We start from the raw sequence: 25,811 nt of genomic DNA on the forward strand, positions 1-25,811 counted from the left end.
CCGCGGGGAGGAAGTGGGCCTGCAGCCCCTCCGCCCCTCCAGCCCCAGGCAGGGCGCCCCAGTCACACACGCCAGACGGCCCCTTCTTCCCATCCAGCATCTCACAGGACGAGACGGCCCCATGAGGAGGGGACGTGGACGGCCCCGAGCAGATGCCCCCGCCCCGGGCAGGGGTCGGGCCAGAGTGGGCCTGTGAGTCTCCGTGCTGCGTCCCGCTCTGGCATCAAAGAGGAGGAAGACTCTCCTGTGCAGATGAGGGAACTGAGGCTGGACACACCCCAAGGAAGGGAACAGCAGCGACAAGGGACCGGCCTGCAAGTGAGCGCCCTGCGAGCTGCCTCAGCCCTCCCCCGGGGCGGCCCTGCCACAACCCACGTGCAGGAGGTCACCCTGTGTGAGCTGGAGGGACTTCCTGGCCAGCACACGCTCCCCAGTGCGCCTGGCAGAGGGAGGGGAGGCGCGTCCTGGAGAAGGAGCACCCTGTCCGTGGGCCTCTCACCACCCCACCCTGACTTCGGGGCGGCCTCACCCTCCTCTTGGGCACAGCCTGCCCAGTGCCCACCTCTCAAGGGCTCCAGGCTGCACACTTCCAGGGGGTGTCCCCAAGCGGGGTGGAGGAATAAGAGGGTCTCTGCCACAGGGGGAGCACAACCGCAGCTGGGGCATCCGAAGAGGGCAGGGGAAGAGCCTCCAAGCTCCTTCGGAGGGCAGGGCCAGCCAGCTAGGGAGCCCGGGAGAGCCCAGGCTGGAACAGACAGACACTCCCTGTGCTCCGGGGCTGGGACTCAACCCCAGGGGCTGGGGGGGGGGGGGGGGGGGAGGGGCAGGCGGGAGCCCAGGCAGTAGGACTGAGAGCAGAGCTGGGGACCCCGCCCAGGAGAGAGAGATCAGACAGAATCACATCAGTACTAAAAACACCTCTTTACTGTTAAAATGCAGCCCCGGCGCTCTAGCCTCAGAATGACCTGAGCCCGGGGCGGAGGGAGGGAAGGGGGAGGGAAGGCCAGGGCCTGACGGGGGCCACGCCCCGCTGGCGCCCTCAGCCCTGCTGTCCCCGCCGGTCCGGGCTGCTCTCGGTCACTTGGCGCTCGGGAACGGCCGCCTGCGCTGCTCCAACAGCTCCTCCAGCTGGTCGGCCCGCTTCACGGCGGCCTGCAACACGCGGGCCACCTGCGGTCAGGCCCCAGCCGCCCCCGCCCCCGCCCCCGGCCTCGGCCTCGGGGACCCACCTCGTGCTGCTTCCGGAGGCCGCGCACCGCCTCCTCCTTCTTTGCCAGGGCCACCTTCACCCTGCGGGGCGAACACGGACCCGGGCAGCTGAGGGTGGCAGGGCGGAGCCTCCGTCCCCCGAAGAGCAGGAGGGGCAGTTCTGCGGCCCACCCCACCCCAGCCCTGCCGCCCGAGGGCACCGGGCCGCCTGGAGGGGTTGACGCCTGGCGCTGTGACCCCCATGGCTGGCCCCGGGCCGCTGCCCGCAGAACAGGCCTCGGCGGGCCAGAGCCCAGGGCGGGAACCCTGGCACCAGGACAAAAGGCCCCGCCCCCAGCCCCGCCTCTCTGGAAGGACTGAGGGGCCTGCGGGGGCTGGGGGGCGCTGCCCGCTGCTACCCCCGCCCCCACCTTGGGACTCCTCCCACACGTGAGCTGCTGCTGCTTCGCCCAGGCTTCTCTGGAGGCCGCGCTCCTGGGGCAGGAGGGGAGGCCCTAGTCCCGCTGGGACGGCCGGGCCCTGGGGCCGCGCCTCACAGGGAGACCACAGCAGCTGCTGACGGGCCCCATTCTGCCTCAGCCGCAAGGAGGCTCCCCTTTCTCAGGCCGAGGGTCCTGTCATTTGCAGCTGCGGGACCCTGCCCCCCTCTCCCCTCCCCCGTGCCCCCCAGGAACCCCGGCTCCAGCCTGTGTTCCCCCCTTCCCCCTCCCCCGTGCTCCCCAGGGACCCCGGCTCCAGCCCGTGGCCCACCTCTCCCCCCTCTGCTCCCCAAGGATCCCGGCTCCAGACTGTCCCCCCCTTCCCCCTCCCCCGTGCCCTTCAGGGACCCCCCGGCTCCAGCCCACGGCCCACCTCCCGTGCACCTCCTCCAGCTCCGCCTGTTTCTCCCGGGTCAGCTGCTCCAGCTGGGCCCTGGCCTGCCGGGTCTCCTCCTCAGAGGCTGCCAGGCGGTCGGCGAACTCCTGGCGGAGCACCTCGGCCAGGCCGCTCCGCTCGCTGACCAGCTGCTCGTTCACCTGGGCCGGCACAGGGCGGGTGTGAGCGGGGACCCGGATGCACTGGGGCCGCCCGCCCGCCCCTGCTCGCCCCTGCCCGCCCCGCTCACCGCCGCCGCGTCGGCCAGCTCCCTCTCCTTCTGCCGCACCAGGCCCTGCAGACGCAGGTTCTCCCCCTCGGCCTCCCCAAGGCGCCCCTTCAGCTCCGCACACCGTTCCTGCAGCTTCCGCTCCGACTGCTCCAGCTCCGAGAGCTCCGTCTCGTACTTGTCCCGGATGCGCCTGACGCTGGGGGGCCGGCAGGGCAGGGTCAGGGGGCTCCGGGGCCGCGGGGCCGCGCCGGGGCCGCTGGGAGAAGGCCTCACCGGCTCTCGGCGGCCCGCTCGCTCTCCTCCCTGGCGCGCGTCATGTCTGCCTCCAGCCGGCGGATGACCAGCTCGATCTCCTCGTCCCGGCCTCTCCGGATTTCTTCCCTGAGCTCCCGTTCCCGGGTCAGCAGCCACGCCTCCTGGGGGGCGCACGGGGCTTGGTGGCGCTGGCCACGTCCCCCCAGGTCCCGCCCCCCCGTACTCGGCAGCTCACACCGTGGATCTTCGGACCCAGGGTGACCCAGGACGGGACAGAGCAGGGGCACACGTGGGAACATTAGCAGTGCAGCCGGAGTCTGCTGCCAGACCCACCAGGGTCAAAGGAGGGACCAGATCCTGGTTCTGAGAACAGGGACACCTCCAGGCCTGGTGAGCAAAGGCCCAGACGGGGCAGGCCTTTGGAAGGCAATTTGGAAACTCAGGTCAGGTTTCACACCACACGCCCTCTGACCCAGCTGCCCACATCTGCAAACACGTCCCACAAATACAGTGGCCGCTGTGCACGGCTACGGGGCACGCAGGGAGGCTGCTTGGCCACTGCTGAGGCCTTGTCACTAGGCCAATGGGCCATCGCCTCATGTGTGGCCCTGTGCACCTGTCCACCACAGCCTCCTTCTGGGACGGGTGAGCCTGGTGGCACAGTCCGTGCCTGTGGAAGGCACTGGAAGATAAGGGGGGAGACCGCCTCCTAAGTGTTCCCCTTTTGCTCGCTGGCTGAGTGTTAACCCTGAGAGCAGCCAGCTGGAGGGCAGGGGCCAGGAACAGCCTCCTCTGACGTCAGCCGGGTCTGCCTCCCCCCCCACCTCTCCCGCCTCCTGGCGACGCACTCAGGTGTTGCACACACACACTAGCACAATGCCACCGACCCCTGAGCTGCCCAGCTGTGACATCGTGACACCGGCAACCCTGCCCTCGGCAAGGCCACGGAAGCACGGAACCCCATGCCGCCTGCTCTGGTGTCCGGGGTGCGGGGCAGGAAGAAACACCGCGGCTTCCCGCTCCCCACCTCCTTCTTGGCACAACTGGCCTCCCACATCTGTCGCTCCACCTCCAGCTGGTCCTTCAGGGCCTTCATCTCCATCTGGGGGGGTGGGCGACACCGTGAGAGCAGGCATTGAAGCCCCGCCCCCCCAGGGCCAGCTGGGCTGAGGGTGTGCAGGGGAGCAGGGGAGACGGTCCGCAGGATCTGCCCAGCTCTCCAAGTGGCCGCCATTCTGGCAGGTGGGGTCAGGCACGGATAGTGACCCTGACAAGGTGCCCCCACGGCCCTGCAGCGGCTGACGGGGTGGGGATGCGGCGCCGGAGCGCGGGGGCGGGGGCCGCGCAACGCAGGGAAGAGGGGAGGGACGAGGGGGCGACGGGGGAACGTGGAAGGGAGCACGGGGATGCAGGAGACGCAGGGGGACGGGGGAGGAGGAGCGCCAGGGCAAAGGTGCGAGGCGGGGCGCCGTGGGTCGCGGGCTTGCCCACCTGGTGCCGGCGCTCCTGTTCCTCTCTCCCCTTCTCAAACTCGGCCCTGAGGGCCCGGCCCTCGGCAGCGCTGCTCTCCTCCAGCTGCTGCCTCAGCTCCTCCAGCTCTGCCCGCTGCCTGGGGGGAGGGGGAGGTGAGAGGTCAGCTGGGTGGGGGAGTGGTGGCGGCCGTCGGCATCCGGGCCCCCTCCCGGTGGCACCTGGCTGCCTGCTGGCCCAGCCGCTCCTTTTCCTCGGCCACCTCGCCGTAGAGCCGCCGTCGCTGCTGCTGCAGGGCCCGCTGCTCCTGCTCCACGTGCTGCTCGAAGCTGAGGGACGAGAGAGCCTCAGCGGGGGGCGACCGCCACGGGCGGGCGGCCGGCCAGCCCCGCCCGGGGACGGGGACGCCGCCGTCTTCGACGGGTTTGCAGGGAGGCCGCGTCCCCCGCCCTCCCCGGCTCCGCTCCGCATCCTCCCGTCCCCCCCGGCCCACGCACCGCTGCTGGGCGCGCTCCCGCTCCTGCTGGCCCAGCGCCTCCTTCTCGCGCTCGAGATGCTCCCGCAGCTCCTCCACCTGGCGACCGTAGCGCTGCGCCGCGCGCGCGTCCGCCTGCAGCAGCTCCGCCTCGTGCAGGCCCTTGAGCTTCTTCAGCTCCTGCTTATGCTTGGCGATCAGCTTCTGGATCTCGGGCTCCAGGCCTGGAGGGAGGGCGCCGCTGTGCAAGGGCCGCAGAGGACCCCTGACCTCTGCCCACTCTGCTGCCTACAGCCCTGACCCTTGCCCCCCGGTGCTGTAGGGGACCCCCCATTCTCGCCCACCGTGACACCAGAACTGCAATCCAGCCAGATTCCCCCCCCCCCCCCCAGGCTCCAGTGGAGGCGAGGCTGAGCATCCACCTGGGCCCACCACCATCCCTCTCCCTCCGGGCGGCCCTGCAGCCTCCGTGGAGCTCTGGCCCAAGGGGTCTCCCCTTGGAGGCGACCGTCACTGGGCAAGAGAGTGTCCTAGAGCAGGAGGGCCGGGTGCAGGCCAGGCGTGGTGGGTGCAGCCCTGTCAGCCCTCAGACCCACTCTCTGACCAGGTGGCAGGGAACCCCGTGTGTCCCCCATGCTCCCACCTGGCTGGCCCCCCCGGAAGGTGAAAGAGTTCAGGCGGCAGAGGGAAGGCCACGCCCTTCCTCTTGGACCCACCCTCCGTCCCAGGTCCTTGGCCCGTGTGGCCAGCCCCCTCCCTGCCTCCTCCGGGGCCTGAAGCTGGCTGGACGGCAGCACCTGAGGCCCCGCAGCTGCCCTGGAAGGCCGTCTCCACTGCGGGCACAGCCGAAACTGCTGTTACTGCTCAAAGGCCCCCATGCCTCCCCCTGGGCCGTGTGGCCTGTGAGCATCTGACCAGCGAGGCGTGGCCGGTCCCCACCTCGGACTGTGATTTCCTTGATTTTTCGGGTTTTCTCATTGATCCACTTCTCTCTGCGGACTTTCTCAGTGGCACTCATTAGTTCTTTGAGTTTCTTGATCTCCTGCCAGCAAGGAGACAGGACGTCGACAGAGACCCCGGCCCCTCAGCCACCCCCACCCCCGCCCCGGGGGCCCTGCACTCGCCAGTGGTCCTATTCTGCCCTCCCTGGAGGCGGAGGCAGGATCCAGTCTGGAGGCTTGAGATGGGGGAAAGTAATCGGCCTGCAGAGGCCCTACTGGGGTACCCCGAGTCCCCACTTCTGCGTGACGGAAGGCCCCCCAACCCTGGCTGTCCCCTGCGGTCGCTGTGGGGGAGGGGGCTTAACAATGCTGGTACCCTCCCCGCCCCCAGAGCCAGCTCTCGGCCTGGGGGCCATCGCCGCCCACACCGTGGGAAGTGAAGCTGGGCAGGGGAGAAGGCTGGTGCTGCCAGTAAAGCCCGATGGGGCAGGGCCCCGGCCTCGGGGGCAAAGCCAGGAAAGCTAGGGGAGGTCCCTCTGCCCAGGGGCCCAGAGCTGGGGCAGTTCAGGCTCCCACTCAGCCAGCACTGAGGGCAGGTGGTGGCTCCTCCCAGCCCCGCCTCCTCGTATGTGACACGGGAGGGGTAACCGGCCCCGCCCCGGGGTCCAGCACCCAGCGCAGTTCCAGCCCAGAGAGGGACGAGACTGGGCTGGGGCGGCACCTTGTCCCGGGTGTGGGGCACGGGCCCGAGCCTCCACGGTGGGCCCAGTGATCTTGCTCTCAAACCCCCCATGACTCCCCTGCTCTGAGGCTGTCCCCCCACCCCCACTGCCCACAGGGCCCGAGAGCGCTGGAGCTGCAGAGCCGCCGCTCCAGCCGCGGCCACCCACCCGAGGGGCTCACCAGCTCATGCTGTTCCTGCACCTGGGCCTCCCTGTCCCTGCGCCTCTGGTCCCCCTGCTTCAGCTCGGCCACCACGGCCTCGCACCTCTCTGCCAGGGCCTTCTTGTCTTCAATCAGCTGTGGCGGGTCAAGGGCCGGGGCTCAGGTGGCTGCCCTGAGATGGGGCCCTGCCCCTGTGACCACTGACCTCCCCTCCCCTCCCGTCCCGGGCTCCCCTGGGGCCGAGACTGCAGGAGCGAGCGCTTGTGGACAAGGGGCGTGGCCAGGGGACGTGGCCTCGGGGAGAGCACCCAGTGACGCCCTGGGCTGGCCCGTCAAGCAGCTCCCACACGGAAGATGCTGCGGTTTCTACACAAGGGAGCAGCAGGCCTGCCAGGAAGCCCCGTGGGTCTAGAAGTGTCTGTGCGGCCCAAGCCAGTCAGGTCCCGGCCCCTCTTCCCCGGTGCCCGGCTGCCTAGGCGGTGGCACCTGGTCAATGAAGGACAGATGCCGCTGGATGGTGGCCTCGTAGTGGTCCCTCTGCTGCCGCAGCTGCCGGCCCAGCTCCTTCTCAGTCTCCTTGACCCGCCGGACGGTGAGGTCCCGCTGCTGCACCTGTGGGGGTGGGGGGAGGAGAGGTGGGACACTGGGGACCAGGGGCAAAGCAGTAATGGCCCCGCAGCGTGTGTGAGGATTTGCCAGGGTGGTGATGTGGCAACGGCCCAGGACGGGGACAGGGATGGGGACAGGGATGGGGGCGGGACGGGGAACCGGCGGGACGTTACCAGCGCCTTCTGCAGCAGCCCCACTGCCTGCTTCTTCTCTTCCACCTCCAGCTTCAGCCGCATCACAGACGAGCTCACCGTGGACGTGGGCTCCAGGCGCCCCTCGTCCGGCACCAGCCCCTGGGAAGGCGGTGTGAGTCAGGTGACGGCCAGGCAGGTGATGACCTGGCGCCCTCCCCGGGGACCCTCCGCACCTGAGGGGCTGAGGCCGGCCGGTCCTGGCCCGACTTCTCCATCTCGTGCAGAAAGCTCATGATACTCTGCAGCTTGGCCTCCGAGAGCAGAGTCCCGTCTTCGGGGGGACTGGCACACGTGCCGAGCCTCCCAAACCTCTCCAGGTTGTCTGCTGTCAGGGAGCTGGCATTGTCCTCCTACAGGGGAGGGGGCATGGCATCAGGGGCTGAGGGGCGGCCGAGGACGCTGGGCTGGCCCTCTGGGAGCTCCTCAGGGACCCCCGGGTGGGAGGCAGGGGTGGAGCGAGTGAGTGCAGGGACGGCTGGGGAAGGCGGCCGGACCTGGTCTGGAAGGAAGGGCCTCTCAGCCTGCCCGGATGCTTGCAGGGCATCGCCTAGGGGCGCGCTGGCGGAGAGGTGGCACCCGTTCCCCACTCCTGGGCAGCCCGCGGTCACCTCGTCGGTCCAGGAGTATTTGTCCTTGTGATAGGCCCTGGGGTTGGGCAGCGGCTCGGGCTCCTCCTCCAGCAGCCTTAGCGTGGCCAGCAGCTCATCCAGGGTCGCCCTGGACTGGGCCCTGCCCTTGGCGGGGCCCACCCCCTCCAGATCCTCACTGGCCACGTCCTGGGAGCCGGCATCCTGCAGCGGACAGGCAGGAGGGACAACCGCTGAGGCCATTAGAGGCCAAGACCCCCAGAGAACTGTGCAGGCAGGGAGAGGGAGGCCTCCTCTGCATCGGCCCATGGCCACTCAGCCACGTGGATCAGGCACACCCCGACCCACCTCCAGGAAAAGGAGAAGGGTGGCTGGGCCTCCTCGCCCCTCGGCCCGGTGGCTTCGGCCCACACCCAACCTCTGAGCTTCCTGCGCTCTTCTGTGGGCATGGACTTCGGGCCCCACCCCAGGGCGTCTGTGAGAGCCCAGCCGGATTTGAGGGCCATCGTGAGACACCCCCCCCCCCCCCCCCCCGCCTTAGGGCAACAAGACCCATTCCGGGCAGCCTTTCCCCGTCTGAGTGACCTCACAGCCACGCAGGGGCAGGCTCGGGCCACCCAGGCTGAGGGGGAGGGTGGACAGAAAGGGCTGTATGGACACCTGAGGCTTGTTCTCTGGAAACTGCCGGGGCTCTGGGGAGGAGTTGGAGGCCGGCTGGCAGGGGTCCTCTGCGCCTGCGGAACGGAAGCCAGCTCCTGCACGACAGAGCAGAGTGTTGGTCACGGGGGCGTTGCCCCACCGGGGGGCAGCAAATCTGGAGGGGCCCTTGAGAAGAGACCACACGCACGGGAGGGAGAGCACGTGGCAGCGGGGGCCACGGCAGACTGCATGCGGAGCAGAGGGAACATTCCGGAACCCTGACCTTCTGGGGTGAAAGGTCAGGGAAACTGGTGCAACCATCCCAGAACCCTCGGCCTCACTGGTCGTTAGGGTCATCGTGTCCAGCTTCAGAACAAGAGGGGCGGCGGTAGAGAAGCGGGAGGGGGCTGCACAGCCGAGGCCCCTCCTCCAGGGCGGAAGCAGGCGGGGCCAAGGGACGGCAGCAGAGGCCACGCCTCCTTCCTGGCCACTGCCCTCCCAGAGGGAGGGGGCGGGGCACGGGGCAGGGCCATGACCTTGAGAGTGCCTAGAGCTGGGAGGCAGAGGTGGGGGCAGGCCTCTGTTGGGCTCACCCGCGCTGGTGTTATTGGCCTTGTGGGTCCGGTGGGCCCGAGCGGTGCTGCCCGGCCTCAGGGCGGACTCTTGAGCGGGCTGGGGCTTCTCGGTCTCTCGCGCTTCCTTCTGCAGCCCAGGCCCAGGGTCGCCTAACTTCTGGGCTCGCTTCTGCTGCTGGAGCTCCTGCCGTGAGGGGCCCCTCTGAGCAGCCTCGCCCAGCACAAGCCGGCTGCCCTGCCCTTCCCGTCCCCCCTCCCCCCACCAAGCTACCCCGAGGCCCAGCGTCCAGGGGCTGGGGGCAGGAGGGCTCAGGGAAGGCAGCAGGCAGGGGTCCCCCAGGAGCACGGTCTGGCTCTCAGGCACAGGGGGTGTACCCAGCAGTTGTCTGCTGACTCCGCCCTGGGCTTCCTGCTCAGGGCACCCCAGGCACCTGAACGGCCAATCGCCTGGCCTGGCGCGCCTTCTCCTCCCGGACCTTCCTCCTGGCCGCCTCCTTCTGTTGCTGCAGGTCCGGCACCTTCCTGTCTCCCAGCTGCTGCCGCTGTTCCTGTGGAACCACAGCTGGTTTGATGGCGAAGGTGGGGGTGCTCGTCCAGACCTGGGTTTCCACGGGACCCCCCCCCCGCCCCCGGTCCCCCAGCCTGCCTCCCTGCGGGTGGCCAGCGGCTCCTTCGAGTGGGGAGACAGCTCTGCATCTCGGAGCAGGGGCCCTGACTCAGGGCAGGGAGGAAGGGAGCCCTCACATGGGGTGTGGGCCCATGGGGCGATTCCACGTTTCAATCCCGCTGGTCCCAGAAACCCCACTGTATGCAGCCGGGACCCCTGGGATTCCCGCCTGCCTCCTCGGGGCGCAGCTCACACACCCCCCGCTGACCTCTCGCTTGGGCGCGAGCAGGTGCTCCCGGGGGGCGGCTCCGGCCTGGCGCCTCCGCGCCTGCTGGCGGTACCAGCGCTGGATGGTGACGGCAGCCCGGTTCACCTGGTGGATAAACCTGCGGGGGCAGGAGGGCACAGGACTGAGGCAGGGCCCCAGGCAGCCGCCGACCCGGGTGAGTGAGTGACAGCCTCTCCCCCCTGGGCCCCCCCCCCCCCCCCCGAGGGAGTGTGCAGCCGCACTCCCCAGGGGAGGTGAAAACGCCCATTCGCAGGCTCTGTGCGCAGTCACCAGAAATAACCCAAAGGCCCAGCGCCGTGCCCGGCACACCCGGCTGTGGGTCTGTGGGTGGGCGCTGCGGTCCTGATGGTGGACGCTATTCACCGACAGAAAGCAACAAACCAGAGACCTGGCCGGGCATGATAGGCCACAGGCTGAGTGCTCGGGCCATAGTCTATTCTAGAAAAGGCAAAGCCCTAAGGGAACAGATGGGTGTGGCCAGGGTGGGGTCTGGAGCCGGATAAAAGCCCTCCGGGGGTTCTGGGGGTGACGGACGTCCTGTGTCTTGGTGGCTGTACCTGCAGACCACAGAGCTGCATACACGCGCCCGAACTCAGCCAGCAATACATCTAAAACGGGTGCATTTTAGCGTACATCAATCACTTTGACTCAGTAAAGCTGAGTAAACTCTAAAAAGCCTTAACCCCGGCTCTAAGGACCCCCTGCCGATTTACTCAGCAAAAGCCCTAACGGAGCATCCAGGACATGGATGGTCGCCGGCTTCGGGACAGGCGCAGAGAGGGGCCCGTACGCTGATGCACAGCCAGGCGGAAAGCACCTGGCTGCCGGCTCCTCCCACGCGCCCACCCCCAGGGCCCCGTCCCCAGGCTCCCACGGGACAGCGGCGGCGGCCACCCACCAGGTGTTGGCTCCCACACTCTGACCAGCACAAGGTTCCTGACCGGGAGCGACACCCTGGACCGGGGGCCCCGGCGGAAGGTCCGGCTGCAGCCCACCCTCATCGCCCCCCTGGAGCGAGATTCAGGGGACAGGGCCATAAGGCCGTTTGGGGTGTTTTTAGTTTTATGTCTTCCTTCCACGTAATGCTTTTTTAACTAACAGTTTTAGCGACGTACAATTTAGATACCATAAAATCTATCCATTTTAAGTATACGGTTCAACGATTTTTCATAAATTTACATGGTCGTACGACTGGCAGCGTGACCCAGATTTAGAGCATTTCTGTCACCCCCGGAAGGACCCCCTTCTGCAGCCACGGGCCCCAGGCAGCTGTGGCTCTATTTCCGCCTTCTCCAGATTTGCCTCTTCCTGACATTTTCTTAAGTGGAAATTTCTATCAGGGGAGCTTCAGGCTCCCTCCCGGCCCCCAGCCCGCGGTCACCTCTCGGCCTCCTCCTCTGTCACCTCCTTCCGTCTGAGCAGGCCCGGGGTGGCCCCGGCGTTGTTCTGGGCCACGTGGTTGCTGCTGGAAAAGTTCTTGTGTGGCTTCCCGGAGCCGCCGCTCTCCCCCTCACCGGTGGCCGCCTTGAGGATATTGCTAACGGGAAGAGAAGAAGGGGCTCGCTGCGCCAGCCCAGGCCCACCCACGGCCCCGGTGGGCAGCTCTGCCTTCGAGAAGCGGGGCTGCCTCAGCCCCATCCCAGGGCCTTAGGCCTGGAAGGACACACCCACAGGACATCGGGAGTGGGCACGGCCCCCGGTTCCCACACGCTAGTCGATCCCCAGGACCACCTGCCCCCCACACAGGGCCCACATTGTGGGTTACTGGGCTCTTTCTGTTACAAAAAGCAAAGAGGTCTGGGGCATCTGGGTAGCTCAGGCAGTTAAGCATCCCACTCTCGACTTGGGCTCAGGTCACGATCTCATGGTTCATGAGGTTGAGCCTCGTGTCGGGCTCTGTTGATAGTGTGGAGTCTGCTTGGGATCCTCTCTCTCTCTCTCTCTCTCTCTCTCTCTCTGTCTGCTCCTTCCCCCAACCCTGTGCATATGTGCACATGCCCACAAGCACATGCCCACGTGTGTCGCTCTCTCTCAAAATAAACAAAAAAAATAATTAAAAAATGAAAAAGTCTCAAAGTCACAAGATCCCAGAGCCAGACGGTGACCCACGACAGCCGACGGGCAATCCCTGACTCCGGGTGTGCCGGGCAGGGGGGTGGGGGTGACGGGTCGGGGCTGCTCTGGCCTCAGCCAGGGGGCCGGAGACTCGGGGAGAGGCTACGGCTTCCTCGGCAGGGACCCCTCGCCGGGGGTGATCGCCCACCCAGGTCTGGTGTCTCTCTGCCCCGGTGCCCCCCGCTGGCGAGGGCCGCAGCTCCCGGGGCGCCCGGGGTCCCGCCGCGCATCAGCTCCCGGACCTGCCCCAGGCCAGAGCCCGCCTTACTTGAGGGAGGGAGCCGTGTGGTTGGAGCTCTTGGGCGGCGGCGCCTTCTCCGAGGGGGTGTAGCGGTTGTGCAGCATGGTGGTGACGCGGTTGCCCACGGCACCTTTGTTGCTCCTGCCGGAAGACACAGGGGTGGCGTCAGGCTCCGGGAGGCGGCACAGCCCGAGGCGTCTCACCGTGCCACCGTCCAGGCGTCCCTGGGGCCCCACCGCGGCCACCACACCGACAGGAGGGGCCTTCTCGGGACGCGGGACAGCTCCACCCAGGGACTCCCACGGAGCAGGACCCGAGGTGTCTGCAGGGAGAAGGTCGGGCCATCCGTCAACAGAGAATGGGCGTCTCTGTGCCAGGGAAACACGAGGGGAGGCAGACACCACTCTCTCCCCGCCCCGCTCTCGCCCACCGGAAGGAACACACGCGGCATAAACACACAGGGACCAAGGGAATGCGGGAGGAGGCTGCCACGAAGACACGACTGCTAAGTCTTAGCGGGATGAGAAGGGCCGGTGGTAAGTGACACGTGGAGGGATGGCGGAGAGGCCCCGAAGTGGCTGGTCTGCCCCCCTGGAGCCCCAGGCATGAGCCGGGAGTGGGGGCGCCTGGCTCTTCCAAAGGAACGCTGTACCCCAGATCCCTCCTGCACCCTCGCACCCGGGCACCAAGCCCACCCTGCGCTCCAGACAACAGGCTGACCTTGCAGGAGAAGCAAGGTCTGGGCACTGAGCAGGACACCGCCATGCCCTCTCCCGCTGGGCCCACGGCAGGAGACCAGAGAACCGCCCCCCGGCTCCCCGCATCCAGAGAGGCTGAGCCGCCCAGACACTAATACGTGCGGACCCCCAGGACGCCAGCCGGGTTCCTGCCCGGGCACCCCCAAGGGAGCCGCCAGGCAACTTTTAGGGCCCCCCTCTTAGATGCTGGCAGAGCCAGTATTCCAGACATTTGAGGAACAACCCGCACGCTAGAGGCCAACAAACAGGATGTGGTGGAGACAACACTAAGCAGAGGGAGCGTGTCCCAAAGAATCCATGCTGATGGCCGGGCCGCATGGACGAGCGTTACCAGCCCGATCTCGGCAGGAAAAGCTCGGACTTGCAACGTTTGTCACCTTCAACATTCCCAGCACGGAGACCCCAGGACCTCAGACGTCCCTGCGCGCAGAGGCGGGACGAACAGCCAGCCAGTGCCACCCCCCCCCCCCCCCCCGCCGCAGCTGGTGCAGGTTGCCAGCCACTGTTCCCCGCTGTCGTCAGAGACGCGAGAAGGAAAACCACGCGCCCCGAGCCGGAAGGCAGGCAGACGCCCTCGGGAGCAGGAGGCGCTTGTGGAACGGAGGGCTGCGCGGGGACGGAGCGGAAGGCAGAGGAGACAGGAGCGGTGCCCGTAGTCGGATCCGCTCAGCAACCCCAATCCCGGGAATAGCGGCGCAAAGAAAGGGAACAACTGCGCACAGTCTTGAAACCTCTCCCTGCCCAGCACCCTGGCTCCGGAGTCTGGCGGAGGATGTGCTCACAGCAGACAGAGGAAACGGAGGTCGCACGGGGGGCGGACAGCTGGGACCTCGGGAGAAGCCAGGCTCCTGGGACAGGAGGGGCCCCTGCTGGGCTCCCGGTGCAGAGGCCAGTTTCAGCCTTCTCTTGTCAAGTCTGGGACAGGCGGCCGAGACACAGACAAGCAGCTAGGGAAAAAGGAGCGATCGTTTCTAGCTCTGGGAAAGACAGGTGCACTGCACTGCTCTAAGAGGCTCCCGGCTCACCCGTCAAACCCTCCTGACCCTGTGGGGCAGACACAACGGCGGCCCCTTAGTATAAATGAGCATCCTGGGGCCCAGGGAGGTTAAGCAGCGCTCCCAAGTCCCACAGCAAAAAAAAAAAAAAAAAAGTTGTGAACTCAGAACTCAGACCGGGAAGAGCCCCTGCGTGATAGCGTGGCCCCGTGGCCCAGCTCTGACGGACTCAGCTCTGCCAGTGTGGAGGGACGGGAAGACTCACAAGGCGGCCACAGGGGAGCAAAGGCCCGCCTGCCACGTGGATTGCATGCATCCAAGGTCGAAAACAGTCAACAACGAACACCACGAGCACATTTTCATAACTGTTTTCTAGAAAATACTAGAAGAAACTGCTTGAAAGTAGCTGCTTCCAGAAGCGCCTGGGAGGTTCAGGCGGTCAAGCGTCCGACTCTTGATTTTGGCTCAGGTCATGATCCCAAGGTCGTGGGATCGGCCCCCAAGGCATGGAGACTGCTTGGGATTCTCTCTCTCTGCCCCTCCCTGCACGTGTGCTCACTCTCTCTCTCAAAGTAAATGAACATTAAAAAAAAAAAAAAAAAGAAAGAAAGAAAGAGGGGCGCCTGGGTGGCTCAGTCAGTTAAGCAACTGACTTCGGCTCAGGTCATGATCTCACCGCTTGTGGGTTCGAGCCCCGCATCAGGCTCTGTGCTGACAGCTCAGAGCCTGGAACCTGCTTCGGATTCTGTGTCTCCCTCTCTCTCTGTTCCTCCCTTGCTCATTCTCTGTCTCTCTGTGTCTCTCAAAAATAAATAAACGTTAAAAAAAAAAAAAAAAAAAAAAAGGAAAGAAAGAAAGAAAGCTGGTTCCGGGAAGCAGGACTCAGTTCTGGGGGAAGGGGTACTGGGTTTGTTGCTTTTATTTTAAGTGTGTGGTGCTGTTCTGCTTTGAAAGCATTTTTTTTTTTCATCTTTATTTCTTTTTGAGAGAGAGAGAGAGAGAAAGAGCGCAAGCTAGTGAGGGGCAGACAGAGAGGGAGACACAGAATCCACGAAGCAGGCTCCAGCCTCTGAGCTGTCAGCACAGAGGCCGACGTGGGGCTCGAACCCACGAACCGTGAGATCATGACCTGAGCCGAAGTCGGCCACGTACCCGACTGAGCCCTCCAGGCACTCCCACTGCTCCGCTATTTAGCTGTGCGCATGCATCACTGACAGAAATTAAAATTTAAAAAGGTTTTTTTAGAGAGAGGGAGCGCGCACGCGTGTGAGCAGGGGAGGGGCAGAGGGAGAGGCAGAGGGAGAGAGAGACGACTCCAAGCAGGCCACATCCCACGACCGTGAGATCGTGATCGGAGCGCAAATCGAGAATCGGCTGATTCCACCCAGGTGCCTCCAAAATTAACGTTAATTTAAATTCTTGCATCAAAAGGAAGAATCTTCCCGTGCTGACTCTGGTAGACGATCCAAGACTCTTCCTCTGATGCGTGGCTCTGGGCGTTAAGAAGTTCTTTCTTGCGCTGAGGCACACGTATGTCCTTGTCCCTCTGCCCACTGGTCCCCCTGAGGCCAAGAGCGAGGGGGACCGGCTCTGCAGCCGAGGGCGACTGTGCCGACCCTGAATTCCTCGGCGGCTTCTCCAGGCCCCCTGCCCACCCTGACAACCACCGGCCACCAGCCCCACCACCAAGGCCAGCTTGCCTAGCCCTCTGCAGACCCCGGCGTCGTGGCCGTCCCTCTGCACGTGCTTGCTTCTGTCCTGCCGTGGGCGGTGCGGCCTGCACACCAACCAGCTCTCGGCACCCAGTGAGCAGGGCCCGCCCGAGGCCGCCTGCCCCACCGGAGGCCCAAGAACCTCCCCCGAGCCTTACTCCGACCTCTTCAAGAGCTAAGCCGGGCGTCTCGGGTCCTGGGGAGACAGGCCGCCCCACAGAGGAGAGGGCGGATGGAGGCCCGCAGGAGCCCTGGGCGAGCAACCCTGGGCCAGCAGAGCCCCCGGGGGCAAGGTGCCACCCCATGGCCTCCCTCCCCGGGCCCCTCCCCGCAGCCTCCTTCCCGGGGTACGAGGTGCCACCCCGTGGCCTCCCCACCCCCACCCCCGGGCCCCTGGGTGGAGAAAACCAGTCCCTTGTGCCCTCAGTCATTCATTCCAAAGCACAGGGCACCTGCCACAAATAAGACAGTCAGTCCCCAGGCGCTTCAGCGGTTGGGGTCCCTGTGTGGCACCCGCCTCAGGTCCCACCTGTTGTTGGCAGTGAAGTTGGGGGCCAGGGGGACGGTGCACTCTCTCCTCCGTGGGCCCACCGGCGCGCTGAGGGTGCCAGGACTCCCGGAGTCGGGTGGCGAGTCGAAGGCCCTGGGGTGGTCATCCTGTCGAGGACACGGACGCCACCTCAGACCGTGATGTGCTGCACAGGCCGTGGACCCCAGGCCCCAGGCAGGTCTCCCACTGCCTCGCACACGGATGGGGAGCTAACACAGACTCCCCCCCTGCTGCCGGCCCCTCCCACAGGTGCGGCCACAGCAGAGAACCGGGTGTCACTCTTGAAGGGACACTTAGACTCAGCCCCTGGCCCTTACCAGGACATTCCACGTGGCTCCCCTCTCGCTGGGGGCCTTGCTTAGACCGGTCAGCCTCTTTTTCCCACCAGGGCTGCCCTCAAAGAGTGTCAGGAAGTGGGGGTCCTCGGCTGGCCTGTGTCGGAGACAGGATGCCAAGCAGGGACAGTCACTCCGTCTGGGTGGGTCGGCTCCAGGAGCACAGATGGGCACGTCTTCCGAGGGGCTGGGAGGGGCCGGGTCACCGGGCGGGAATTCTGTTCCCAAGCCAACAGCTTAACTGTCGATTCTTAGCCATAATCTGACAACCGTGCCTGAGAGAGATGCTCACACCCTAGGCCGCGGCCACCCTGACACCCACGGGAAGAGTGCAGCAGGGACAAAGGGAAAGAAGCAGGTATGGGGGGCGCTGGCCTGGGGTCCGCATCTCTACTCGCAGATATGACGGGTCAAGACTCGGCCCGCCTGCCCAGCGCAGCATTGGCCTGGGTGCAGGTCACGTCAGGCCCCGCTGCCCAGCCTGTGGCCAAGCTGTGGGGCTGGAAGGAGGGCTGACAGAGGCAGGAGAGGAGTGTGCTGGGAGTCACCCGAGGGGGAGGGGGAAGGGTCACCTGAGGGGGCCGGTCCACGCCTGGCCGGCTGGTGGCTGGTGGACCTGCGTGGTGCTGTTAGATCTGCGAAGGTTGTTGATGGTTCGGGAACCTCCGGGCCCTGTGGCCTCCTGTAGAAAGGAAGAAACAGCCGTCCCCGTGGGTTTCAGACACTCACCAGTTCACCCCGAGCCACACCAGGCCTGGAAGAACAGATTCAGGGCGAGCGGGTGGACGTGGCAAGAAGGGTCTCCCGGCTCTCGTGGACGAGAGCAGTGCAGGGTCCCGGGCATGGCCGCGGGAAGCCTCTAGAAGCCCCGTCTTCCTGGATGAAGTGGGCGCCCTTCACCCCTGGCTGGTGAGGGTCCGGGAGGAAGTGCATGAGGCTTGGCCTGGGGGCTTCGGCAGAGGCTGCCCGGCCTCGTCCTCCGGCCTCGTCCTCCCCACCACCCGCTACCCAGGGAACGTGGTGGGCTCGCTTCTGCCGCAGCGCCTGCCGCCCGCCTGCCCACCGGGCTTTCCTCAAGGCCACTGGGGGCTTATCTCCTCCCCCCCCCCAGGTCACCCTGCTTCTTGAGGACCCAAATCCTAAAGCTGGCGGAGCGAGAGGGGCCGAGAGGCTGGTGATTTCGGTTCTGCCTCAGACCGGCGACCGACCCTGGCCTTGACCTCTTGGGGAGATCGCTCCGACCTGTGAGCTGGAGCCCCCGCCGGCCCTGGACACCTCCGGCCCCAGCACTCACCAGTGCCTTCCTCCTTGGCTCACTGCCCGAGACCGTGGAGAAGGAGCGGGCGACAGGCTTGGCGGCGGAGGCGCTGTTGGGGCGCCAGGACACAGGCGGAGGGAGGCCCGTCAGGCTCAGGTTCACACCTTCTGGGCTGCCCTCGGGGGGGCCGGAGGGAGCGCTGGCGGCCCGGGAGCCCTTCATGGAGGCTGCAAGGGTCCTGAGCAGGCAAGAGGAGGTGCAGGGGGACGCCTTCTGAGGAACCAGGCCTCCCGGCAACCACCACACCACCGCCACCCTCCTCACTGGGCGGTGGGGCTCCTCTGTCGGGAAAAGAAGCCACGTGGCAGAGCAGGGCTCCGGGCCACAGGGACACCGCTCCGTAGGGACCCTGCCTGAGGGTGGCCCGAGGCAGCATGTACCCCATCCCCCACCCCAAGACAGCTACTCCACCTGTCTGAGCCTCACCTCCTTCATCTGTAAAATGGATATTGAGAAAGTGCCTCTTCCTGGGGTCGTCCTGAGGTGTGGACAAGGCCGCTACGTGAACACTCAACACGTTCAAACCAGGACTTGGTCTGATTGACGCTGCCCAACCCAGGGGCCACAGCTTGTCTGGCCACGGAACCCCTTCCGTTTCCTCGGAACCTCCAGAAACCCATGAGCTTCTGCGATGTGGCATCTGCCCTCTCGTGTCCAGGTCCCCCCCCCCCCTTTCTGGCACCAGGCACCCTTCACAGCCTTCCTTGCTGCCCACCCCCCCGACTCCCACCCCTGAAGTCGGAGGGCCCCGGGGCTCAACCCCGGCCTCTCCTCCACCCACCCTCTCCCCTGGGGGACCTCGTCTGGCCTCCCGGCTCCAATCAGCGGCTGCCAGCTCCTGCCCCCTCGGTTCCCTAACTCCTGGCTCATGAGCAGCCGTGCATTTGGCGCTTCAGCCCCAGAGAGACCAAAACAGAACCCTGACTCCCACCTCTGGCTGCCCCCTCCCCAGGGGTCATGCTTTGTAACTGGCTCAGGCCAAGGACCTCGACCTCATCCTGACATCTTCCCCTTCAGCGCCACACCTGCTCCCTCAGCAACCCAGCCAGCTGTGCCCTCTCCCCACACACCCTCCCCCTCCACAACCCGGATTGAGCCCCCTCTCCCTGAACCCGGACAAGCGCACCGCGCCTTCCCGGACCCTCCCCGCACGGCGGCCGGGGCTGATGTTTCTCCACCAGGTCTCAGATCACACTGTGTCCCTGCTGAAAACCTTCTGAGGGTCCGCTTGGCACAGAGAATAAAGTCTAAATGCCCAACACCCCTCAGATCTGACCCTGCTCTCTCTGTGACCTCCTCACTGCCACCCCTCGCTCTGCTTCAGCCAAACCAGCCTTCCTGCAGCTCCTCAAACTGGGCCAGCCTGTTTCCATCCTGCGGGTCCCTCTGCCGGGAGCCTCTTCCCCTGGGATGTCACGAGGCACCCCCTTTATTCAGAGGGCCACCGGGCCATCACTTTGCTCCCTCTCCTGCTTTATTTTCCTTCACCCTGCCTCATGGGCGGTCTGCAACGTCTGACCCCCTCACAAGAACATGAGCTCCGTGAGGACAGGGACCACGCGGCCCTGGCACGTGGCAAGCTCTCAAGCAACAGGAGTGGACGAGGGCACGAGCCGGTACCACAGAGAAGAGGCAGCCCTCCCTGCCACCGAGGACTCTGGTGGGCCGACAGGCACACGCCATTACCACCCACGGTCAGTGCTGCGGCCTCCTTCCGCCCCCCAGCCCCCTCACACACATGTGGGGCGCCCCGTGGCCAGGTGCCCCTGCCTCTCCGGCCTGGAGCACAGAGCTGTCCTGCCATTCACCAGGTCGGTGTCCTCAGTTATGCATTTCCGGTTGTGTGGGTGAAATTTAACACCCTCCTCTCCCCAGGGCACTGGCCACACCCAGCTGGACCCTTTCCCAGCCACAGGAGCGGCAGCACGCGGGATGGTAAACACAGCCTCTCCGTGGAAACCTCCAGGCCAGACCTCACCTTGCAGACAAAGATGTCTCTCCCAGCAGCCCACGGTGGGTGTCCAGGGCCTCTGCCCAGACTCCTCAAGATGGGCTGACCCAGGACCCCTGGCAGCTTCTCCACCGGGCAGCTCCCAGTCTCCCGAGGATCTGGCTCAAGGTGGTGGGACCTGAGACCTTTGATTGGACTCCGCTCACCGGTGCGGGCCCCCCACCCCGACACACCTGCACGGGGTAGGGGAGAAGGGGGAAAGACTTCACCTGCGCGGGCCCCGGACTCCCTCATCCGCGCGAGCCCCTCTCATCTGCGCGGCACCCTCACCTACAGGGGCTGGGGCCCGTCACCTGCGCGGGGACCCCCTCACCTGCGCGAGCCGGGCCTGGGGCGCGGAGCCTGCGAGGCCGGCCCGCGGGGGATGTGCGAGGCCCTCCGGCGTGGGACGCCCGGGGCCCCGGCTTCAGGCTGACGACCTCGCACCCTGGCCCTGGCTCCGAGGCCCAGGTGACAATGAAGCGACCGGGCCGTAGCGTGAGCGGCGGCAGCTAGCAACCAGCAACCAGCCTGGCACCTCCTCCCCTGTCCGTCACCGAGGCCCGCCTTTCCTGCCCGCGCCGCCTCCGGATTGGCCGACCGGCTGCCCGCTCCGGCCGTCCCGAGAGCCCATTGGGCGCCTGGCTGTCCTTCGGGACGTTCAGGCGTGGGAGGAGCCTCGAGTTGCGGCACATCTCCCCGCCCCCCGCTGGTGGCAGCGGGCCGCCGATTGGACGCAGTCAGAGGAGGCGGGATCTCTGCTGGTATGGGGCGGGACCTGGGCGGAGCCTCAGGGAGAAGAGGCGGGGAAAGAGAAAGGACCGAGGGCGAGGCGGGGCGGGCAGCGTGGCGCTCCGGGCCCCTCTTTCTGAGCGACCCGGTCGGCCTGCGCTGGCATCCTAGCGGCCCTGGGCTCCCACGCGGTCCCGCTTCCCACGTCCTCCCCGGGCTCCCACGTCCTCCTCGGTTCCCACGCGGTCCCCGAGTTCCCACGCTGTCCCCAGGCTCCCACGTCCTCCTCGGGCGCCCACGCAGTCCGGTCTTCCATGCCGTGGCGGGGCTCCCACTCCGTTGCTGGGCTCCCACGCGGTCCTGGCTCTCTCCCCACTGCTGCTCTGGACACGTGGGTCCCGCTGCGCCCCTTACCTGAAAAACTCCACTTAGGGCCCAGACCTCCCAGAGGCCCGCTGGCTCCCTTCCTCCTGCAGCCCTGCCCCAGGACCTGGTCACTGAACCTGGCACCCAAGGCCCACCTCCCTTCATCTCTCAAGACCCCTGGGTGGCACATGTTTTGTTCTGACTGTCCTCTCCATTCTTTTACTCAGGGTTTTTTGTTTGTTTGTTTGGTTTTTTTTTGGCCTCCTTCTCCAAAGTTTTAGTCACCCCCACCCCTAACGCCACTAGTCTGCCTGGGAGTTGTTTCCACCTGTAGCCCCAAGTCCAGACCACAGGCCCTTCCCTCAGTGTCCTGTGTCCCAAAGCGGGCACCGCACTGCCTTCCCTGCCCTGCAGGTGGAAGCCACAGGCACCTCGTGCCCCTTCACCTGTCTGTGCTCCCTTCGCCCGGGAAGCCCCAGTCCTGCATCCCCTAACATCCAACACAGACGCCCTCTCCATGAAGCCTCTGGCCTCTACAATAAAAGTTACCCCTTAAACTATAACACTGCACATTGGCTGGTCTTTACGCCACTTATTATAAAGTAAGTGCTTTTTTATTTTTAAAAACACACATTTACATACGATGAAATTCACACTTTGGGGGCTGCAGTTCTGTGAGTTTTGACAGATGCACGTAGCTGTGTCACCACCACCATCAAGGTACAGAGCATCCCTCGACAAAACACCCAGGGGCTGCCTCTTTGAAGCCAGCCACCCCCTTACCTAGGCCACCACTAATCTGTGCTCTGTCGCTACTGTTTTGTCTTTCCCGGAATGTCACAGAGATGGAATCCTACAGAATGTAGCCTTGGGTCTGGCTTCTTCTACTCAGCACTGTGAGATCGATCCATTGGCGACTAGTATTCCACCGGGTGGTGAACCACGCTTTATCGGTCATCGATTGAGGGACGTGGGGATTGTGTCCAGCTTGGGGTAATTATGAATGAAGCTACTATAAACATTTACTTTCAAGCTTTTATATGAACATGAGTTTTCGTGTCACTTGGGTAAAAACTTAGGTATGTATTTATACTTGTGTATATATATATATATGTGTGTATATATATATATATGTGTGTATATATATATATATATATATATATGTAGAGAGACTGGGTGTGTGTATACATACATAGAGAGAGAGGGAGGGAGAGAGAGAGGGAGAGTAGGTATGTGTTCAACTTTATAAGAAACTTCTAGACTATTTTCCACAGAAGCTGTACCATTTTATGCTCATACCAGCAGTTTATGAGAGCTCAGGTTGCCCCCCTGCCCCCCCCCCATCACCCTCAGCATTTGGTTGTTCAAATGTTTTTATTTTGGCTTTTTTTTTAATTTAAAATTTTATTTTTTGAGAGAGAGACAGACAGACATAGCTCGAGCAGAGGAGGGGCAGAGAGAGAGGGAGACACAGAATCCGAAGCAAGTTGCAGGCTCTGAGCTGTCAGCACAGAGCCCGACGTGGGGCTTGAACCCATGAACTGTGAGATCATGACCTGAGCCGAAGTCGGATGCTCAACCAACAGCCACTCAGGCACCCCTGGTGTTCTCATTTTTAAAAAGCGATTCTAGGGGTGCCTGGGTGGCTCAGTCGGTTGAGTGTCCGACTTCAGGTCAGGTCATGATCTCACAGTCTGTGAGTTCGAGCCCCGCGCCGCGCTCTGGGCTGACAGCTCAGAGCCTGGAGCCTGCTTCGGATTCTGTGTCTCCCCTTCTCTCTGCCCCTCCCCTGCTCATGCTCTGTCTCTCTCACTCTCAAGAATGACTAAATGCTAAAAAAAAATTTAAAAAAAATAAAAAGTGATTCTAATTATTTAAATACTGATCACTTAGGTGTGTAGGGGTATCCCATGTCCCTATACTGATGTCGAGAATCTATTCCTAGGCTTATTTGCCATATATTTATATACCTTCTTTGGTGAAATGTTTGTTCAAATCTTTTGCCCACTTTGTAAATTGAGTTGTTTGCCTTAGGAGTTTTGAGCGTTCTTTACACGTTCTTGATAATAAGTCCTTCATGAGATACGTGGGTCGCGAATATTTTCTCCGTCTGTGGCTTGTCCTTCTGTTCTCTTAACTGTGTCATTCAAAGAGAGGTTCTTAAACTTTGTGGTTTGTGCTTTTTGTATGTTGTAGAAGCCACGGCCTGACCCGAGGACAGAACATTTTCTCCTATTTCTTCTAGAAGACTTAGAGTGTTAGGTTTCCTATCTAGGTCTGTGGTTCAACTGAGATTTTGTGTAAGGTGTGAGGTATAGGGTGACATTTTTAAATTCTTTTTCTTTTTTGTACATGGATGTTGAATTATCCCGGTACCACCCGTTGAAAAGCTATCCTGTCTTCATTGAATTACCTTGACACTTTTGTGTAATTTAAGTGACCATATTTGTGTGGGTCTATTTCTGAGCTGTCTACACTGGCCTATTGATCTGTGTCTGAACTTTCCCCAATACTACACTGTGTTGATTAGTGCTATTCCACAGTAAATCTTTGAATCGGGTGGTGGGAGTCCTCTTTGCCCTTTTTCAAAAGTACCTATTCAATTTATTTGGCTCTTCCTATACTATTTAATATCAGCTTGTCACCATGTACAAAAAAAAAAAAAAAATCCAGCTGGAATTTTGATGAGGGTATGTTAAATCTGTAGATCAGTCTGGCGAGAATGACGTCTTAACAATATTGTTTTCCAATCCATAATCGTGGTATACCTCTCCATTTATTTAGGCCTAATCATTGATATCTTTCACTAGTCTTTTGTATTTTTCAGCATACAGTATTATTTTTAGCATACAAAAATACAATTGGTAGTATAATTTACCCTGTATCCTGTGTCCTTGCTAAGTTCACTTATTAGTCTTGGGGATTTTTGTGGATTCTATGGGAGTTTTCACATAGACAATAATGTCTGTGGATAATAACAATTTCTTTTCCAAGGTATTTGCCTCCTTCTCCTCCTGTTTTATTGAACTGGCCAGGGCTTTCTGTACAATACTGAAGAGAAGTGGTTAGAATGTATATCATTGCCCTGTTCCCAGTCTGGGGGCGGGGGGGAAGCATTCAGTCCTACACCATTAAATACGATGTTAGCTGTGGGATTTTGCAGCTACTTTCTACCAGGTGAAAGAAATTTTTATACTCCTCACTTGGGAAGAGTTTCCATGAATGAAATGTTGAATTTGATCCCTTGCATTTTCTGCATAAAATAGGATTTTCTTCATAAATATGTTAATTTGGTGAATTACATGATTGATTTTCAGATGTTAACCCACTAGACAAAAAGGCAGTGGTAGCAAGGGAAATTAGAAAATATTCTGGGGGCTCCTGGCTGGCTCAGTCAGTACAGCATGTGACTCTTATCTCCAGGTCATGAGTTAGCCCCATGTTGGGTGTGCAGCCTACTTAAAAATAAGATCAATTTTTTAAAAAGAAGAAGAAAACACTGTTTTTCACTCATTATATATACAATTTTTAAAATTTATTTTTTAATTTCCATCCAAGTTAGTTAGCATAGAGTGCAATCATGATTTCAGGAGTAGATTCCAGTGATTCATCCCCTGTGTATAACATCCAGTGCTCATCCCAACAAGTGTCCTCCTTAATGCCCCTTGCCCATTTAGCCCATCCCCCCACCCACAACGCCTCCAGCAACCCTCAGTTTGTTCTCTGTATTTAAGAGTCTCTTATGTTTTGTCCCCCTCCCTGTTTTTATATTATTTTTGCTTCCCTTCCCTTATGTTCATCTGTTTTGTCTCTTAAATTCCTCATGAGTGAAGTCATGTGATATTTGTCTTTCTCCGACTAATTTTGCTTAGCAGAATACCCTTTAGTTCCATACATGTAGTTGCGAATGGCAAGATTTCATTCTTTTTGATTGCCAAGTAATACCCCATTGTATATATGTACCATATCTTCTCTATCCATTCATCCATCGATGGACATTTGGGCTCTTTCCATACTTTGGCTATTGTCGATAGTGCTGCTATAAACATTGGGGTGCATGTGCCCCTTTCAAACAGCACACCTGTATCCCGTGGATAAATGCCTAGTAGTGCAATTGCTGGGTCGTGGGGTAGTTCTATTTTTAATTTTTTGAGGAACCTCCTAACTGCACCAGTTTGCATTCCCACCAGCAGTGCAAAAGAGATCCTCTCTCTCCACATCCTGGCCAACATCTGTTGCTGCCGGAGTTGTTAAGGTTAGCCATTCTGACAGGTGTGAGGTGGTATCTCATTGTGGTGTTTTGTATTTCCCTGATGATGAGTGATGTTGAGCATTTTTTCATGTGTCTGTTGGCCATCTGGATGTCTTCTTTGGAGAAGTGTCTGTTCATGTGTTTTGCCCATTTCTTCACTGGATTATTTGCTTTTTGGGTGTTGAGTTTGATAAGTTCTTTATAGATTTTGGATACTAACCCTTTATCTGATACGTCATTTGCAAACATCTTCTCCCATTCTGTCGGTTGCCTTTTAGTTTTGCTGATTGTTTCCTTCTCTGTGCAGAAGCTTTTTATTTTGATGAGGTCCCAGTAGTTCATTTTTGCTTTTGTTTCCCTTGCCTCCGGAGACGTGTTGAATAAGAAGTTGCAGTGGCCAAAGTCAAAGAGGTTTTTGCCTGCTTTCTCCTCTAGGATTTTGATGGCTTCCTCTCTTACGTTTAGGTCTTTCATCCATTTTGAGTTTCTTTTTGTGTCTGGTGTAAGAAAGCGGTCCAGGTTCATTCTTCTGCACGTCGCCGTTCAGTTTTCCCAGTACCGCTTGCTGAAGAGACTGTCTTTATTCCATTGGATATTCTTTCCTGCTTTGTCAAAGATTAGTTGG

The 25,811-nt window shown here is 62.0% G+C and overlaps 1 protein-coding gene across 10 annotated transcripts; it reads right to left on the bottom strand.

Moving 5' to 3' along the window:
• Positions 1-906: 906 nt before the first annotated feature.
• On the bottom strand, positions 907-20,364 carry CEP131 (centrosomal protein 131). Of its 10 annotated transcripts, XM_045489837.1 has the most exons (28): positions 20,171-20,364; positions 19,825-20,030; positions 18,273-18,324; positions 17,823-18,024; positions 17,101-17,210; positions 16,511-16,625; positions 16,173-16,300; positions 12,206-12,319; positions 11,204-11,359; positions 9,802-9,919; positions 9,358-9,474; positions 8,945-9,110; positions 8,373-8,467; positions 7,734-7,916; positions 7,299-7,475; positions 7,105-7,224; positions 6,809-6,934; positions 6,341-6,457; positions 5,436-5,538; positions 4,519-4,720; positions 4,243-4,350; positions 4,043-4,160; positions 3,579-3,653; positions 2,570-2,712; positions 2,315-2,492; positions 2,062-2,225; positions 1,230-1,290; positions 907-1,152 (listed from the first exon to the last, which is right to left on the bottom strand). In XM_045489837.1, exons 4-28 carry the CDS (start codon positions 18,006-18,008, stop codon positions 1,078-1,080), a joined length of 3,255 nt encoding a protein of 1,084 aa, XP_045345793.1. In that variant the 5' UTR covers positions 18,009-18,024; positions 18,273-18,324; positions 19,825-20,030; positions 20,171-20,364; the 3' UTR covers positions 907-1,077. The 10 variants fall into 10 exon arrangements, with proteins under 10 accessions (XP_045345793.1, XP_045345787.1, XP_045345792.1 ...); XM_045489831.1 differs by lacking the exon at positions 18,273-18,324 and having other exon boundaries at positions 7,620-7,916; positions 16,173-16,313; positions 16,512-16,625; XM_045489836.1 differs by lacking the exon at positions 18,273-18,324.
• Positions 20,365-25,811: the final 5,447 nt, after the last annotated feature.

This window comes from Leopardus geoffroyi, chromosome E1 (assembly GCF_018350155.1).
Source record: "Leopardus geoffroyi isolate Oge1 chromosome E1, O.geoffroyi_Oge1_pat1.0, whole genome shotgun sequence".
Taxonomy (NCBI): domain Eukaryota; kingdom Metazoa; phylum Chordata; class Mammalia; order Carnivora; family Felidae; genus Leopardus; species Leopardus geoffroyi.

Coding starts and splice junctions, on each gene's coding strand:
- CEP131 (XM_045489831.1), bottom strand. CDS start 18,008: ATGAAGGGCTCCCGGGCCGCCAGCGCTCCCTCCGGCCCCCCCGAGGGC. Junction 7,225..7,298: donor GGCCGGCCTCAGCCCCTCAG/GTGCGGAGGGTC, acceptor CCGCCTTCCCAG/GGGCTGGTGCCGGACGAGGG. Junction 5,539..6,340: donor TGCAGGAACAGCATGAGCTG/GTGAGCCCCTCG, acceptor CCTTGCTGGCAG/GAGATCAAGAAACTCAAAGA.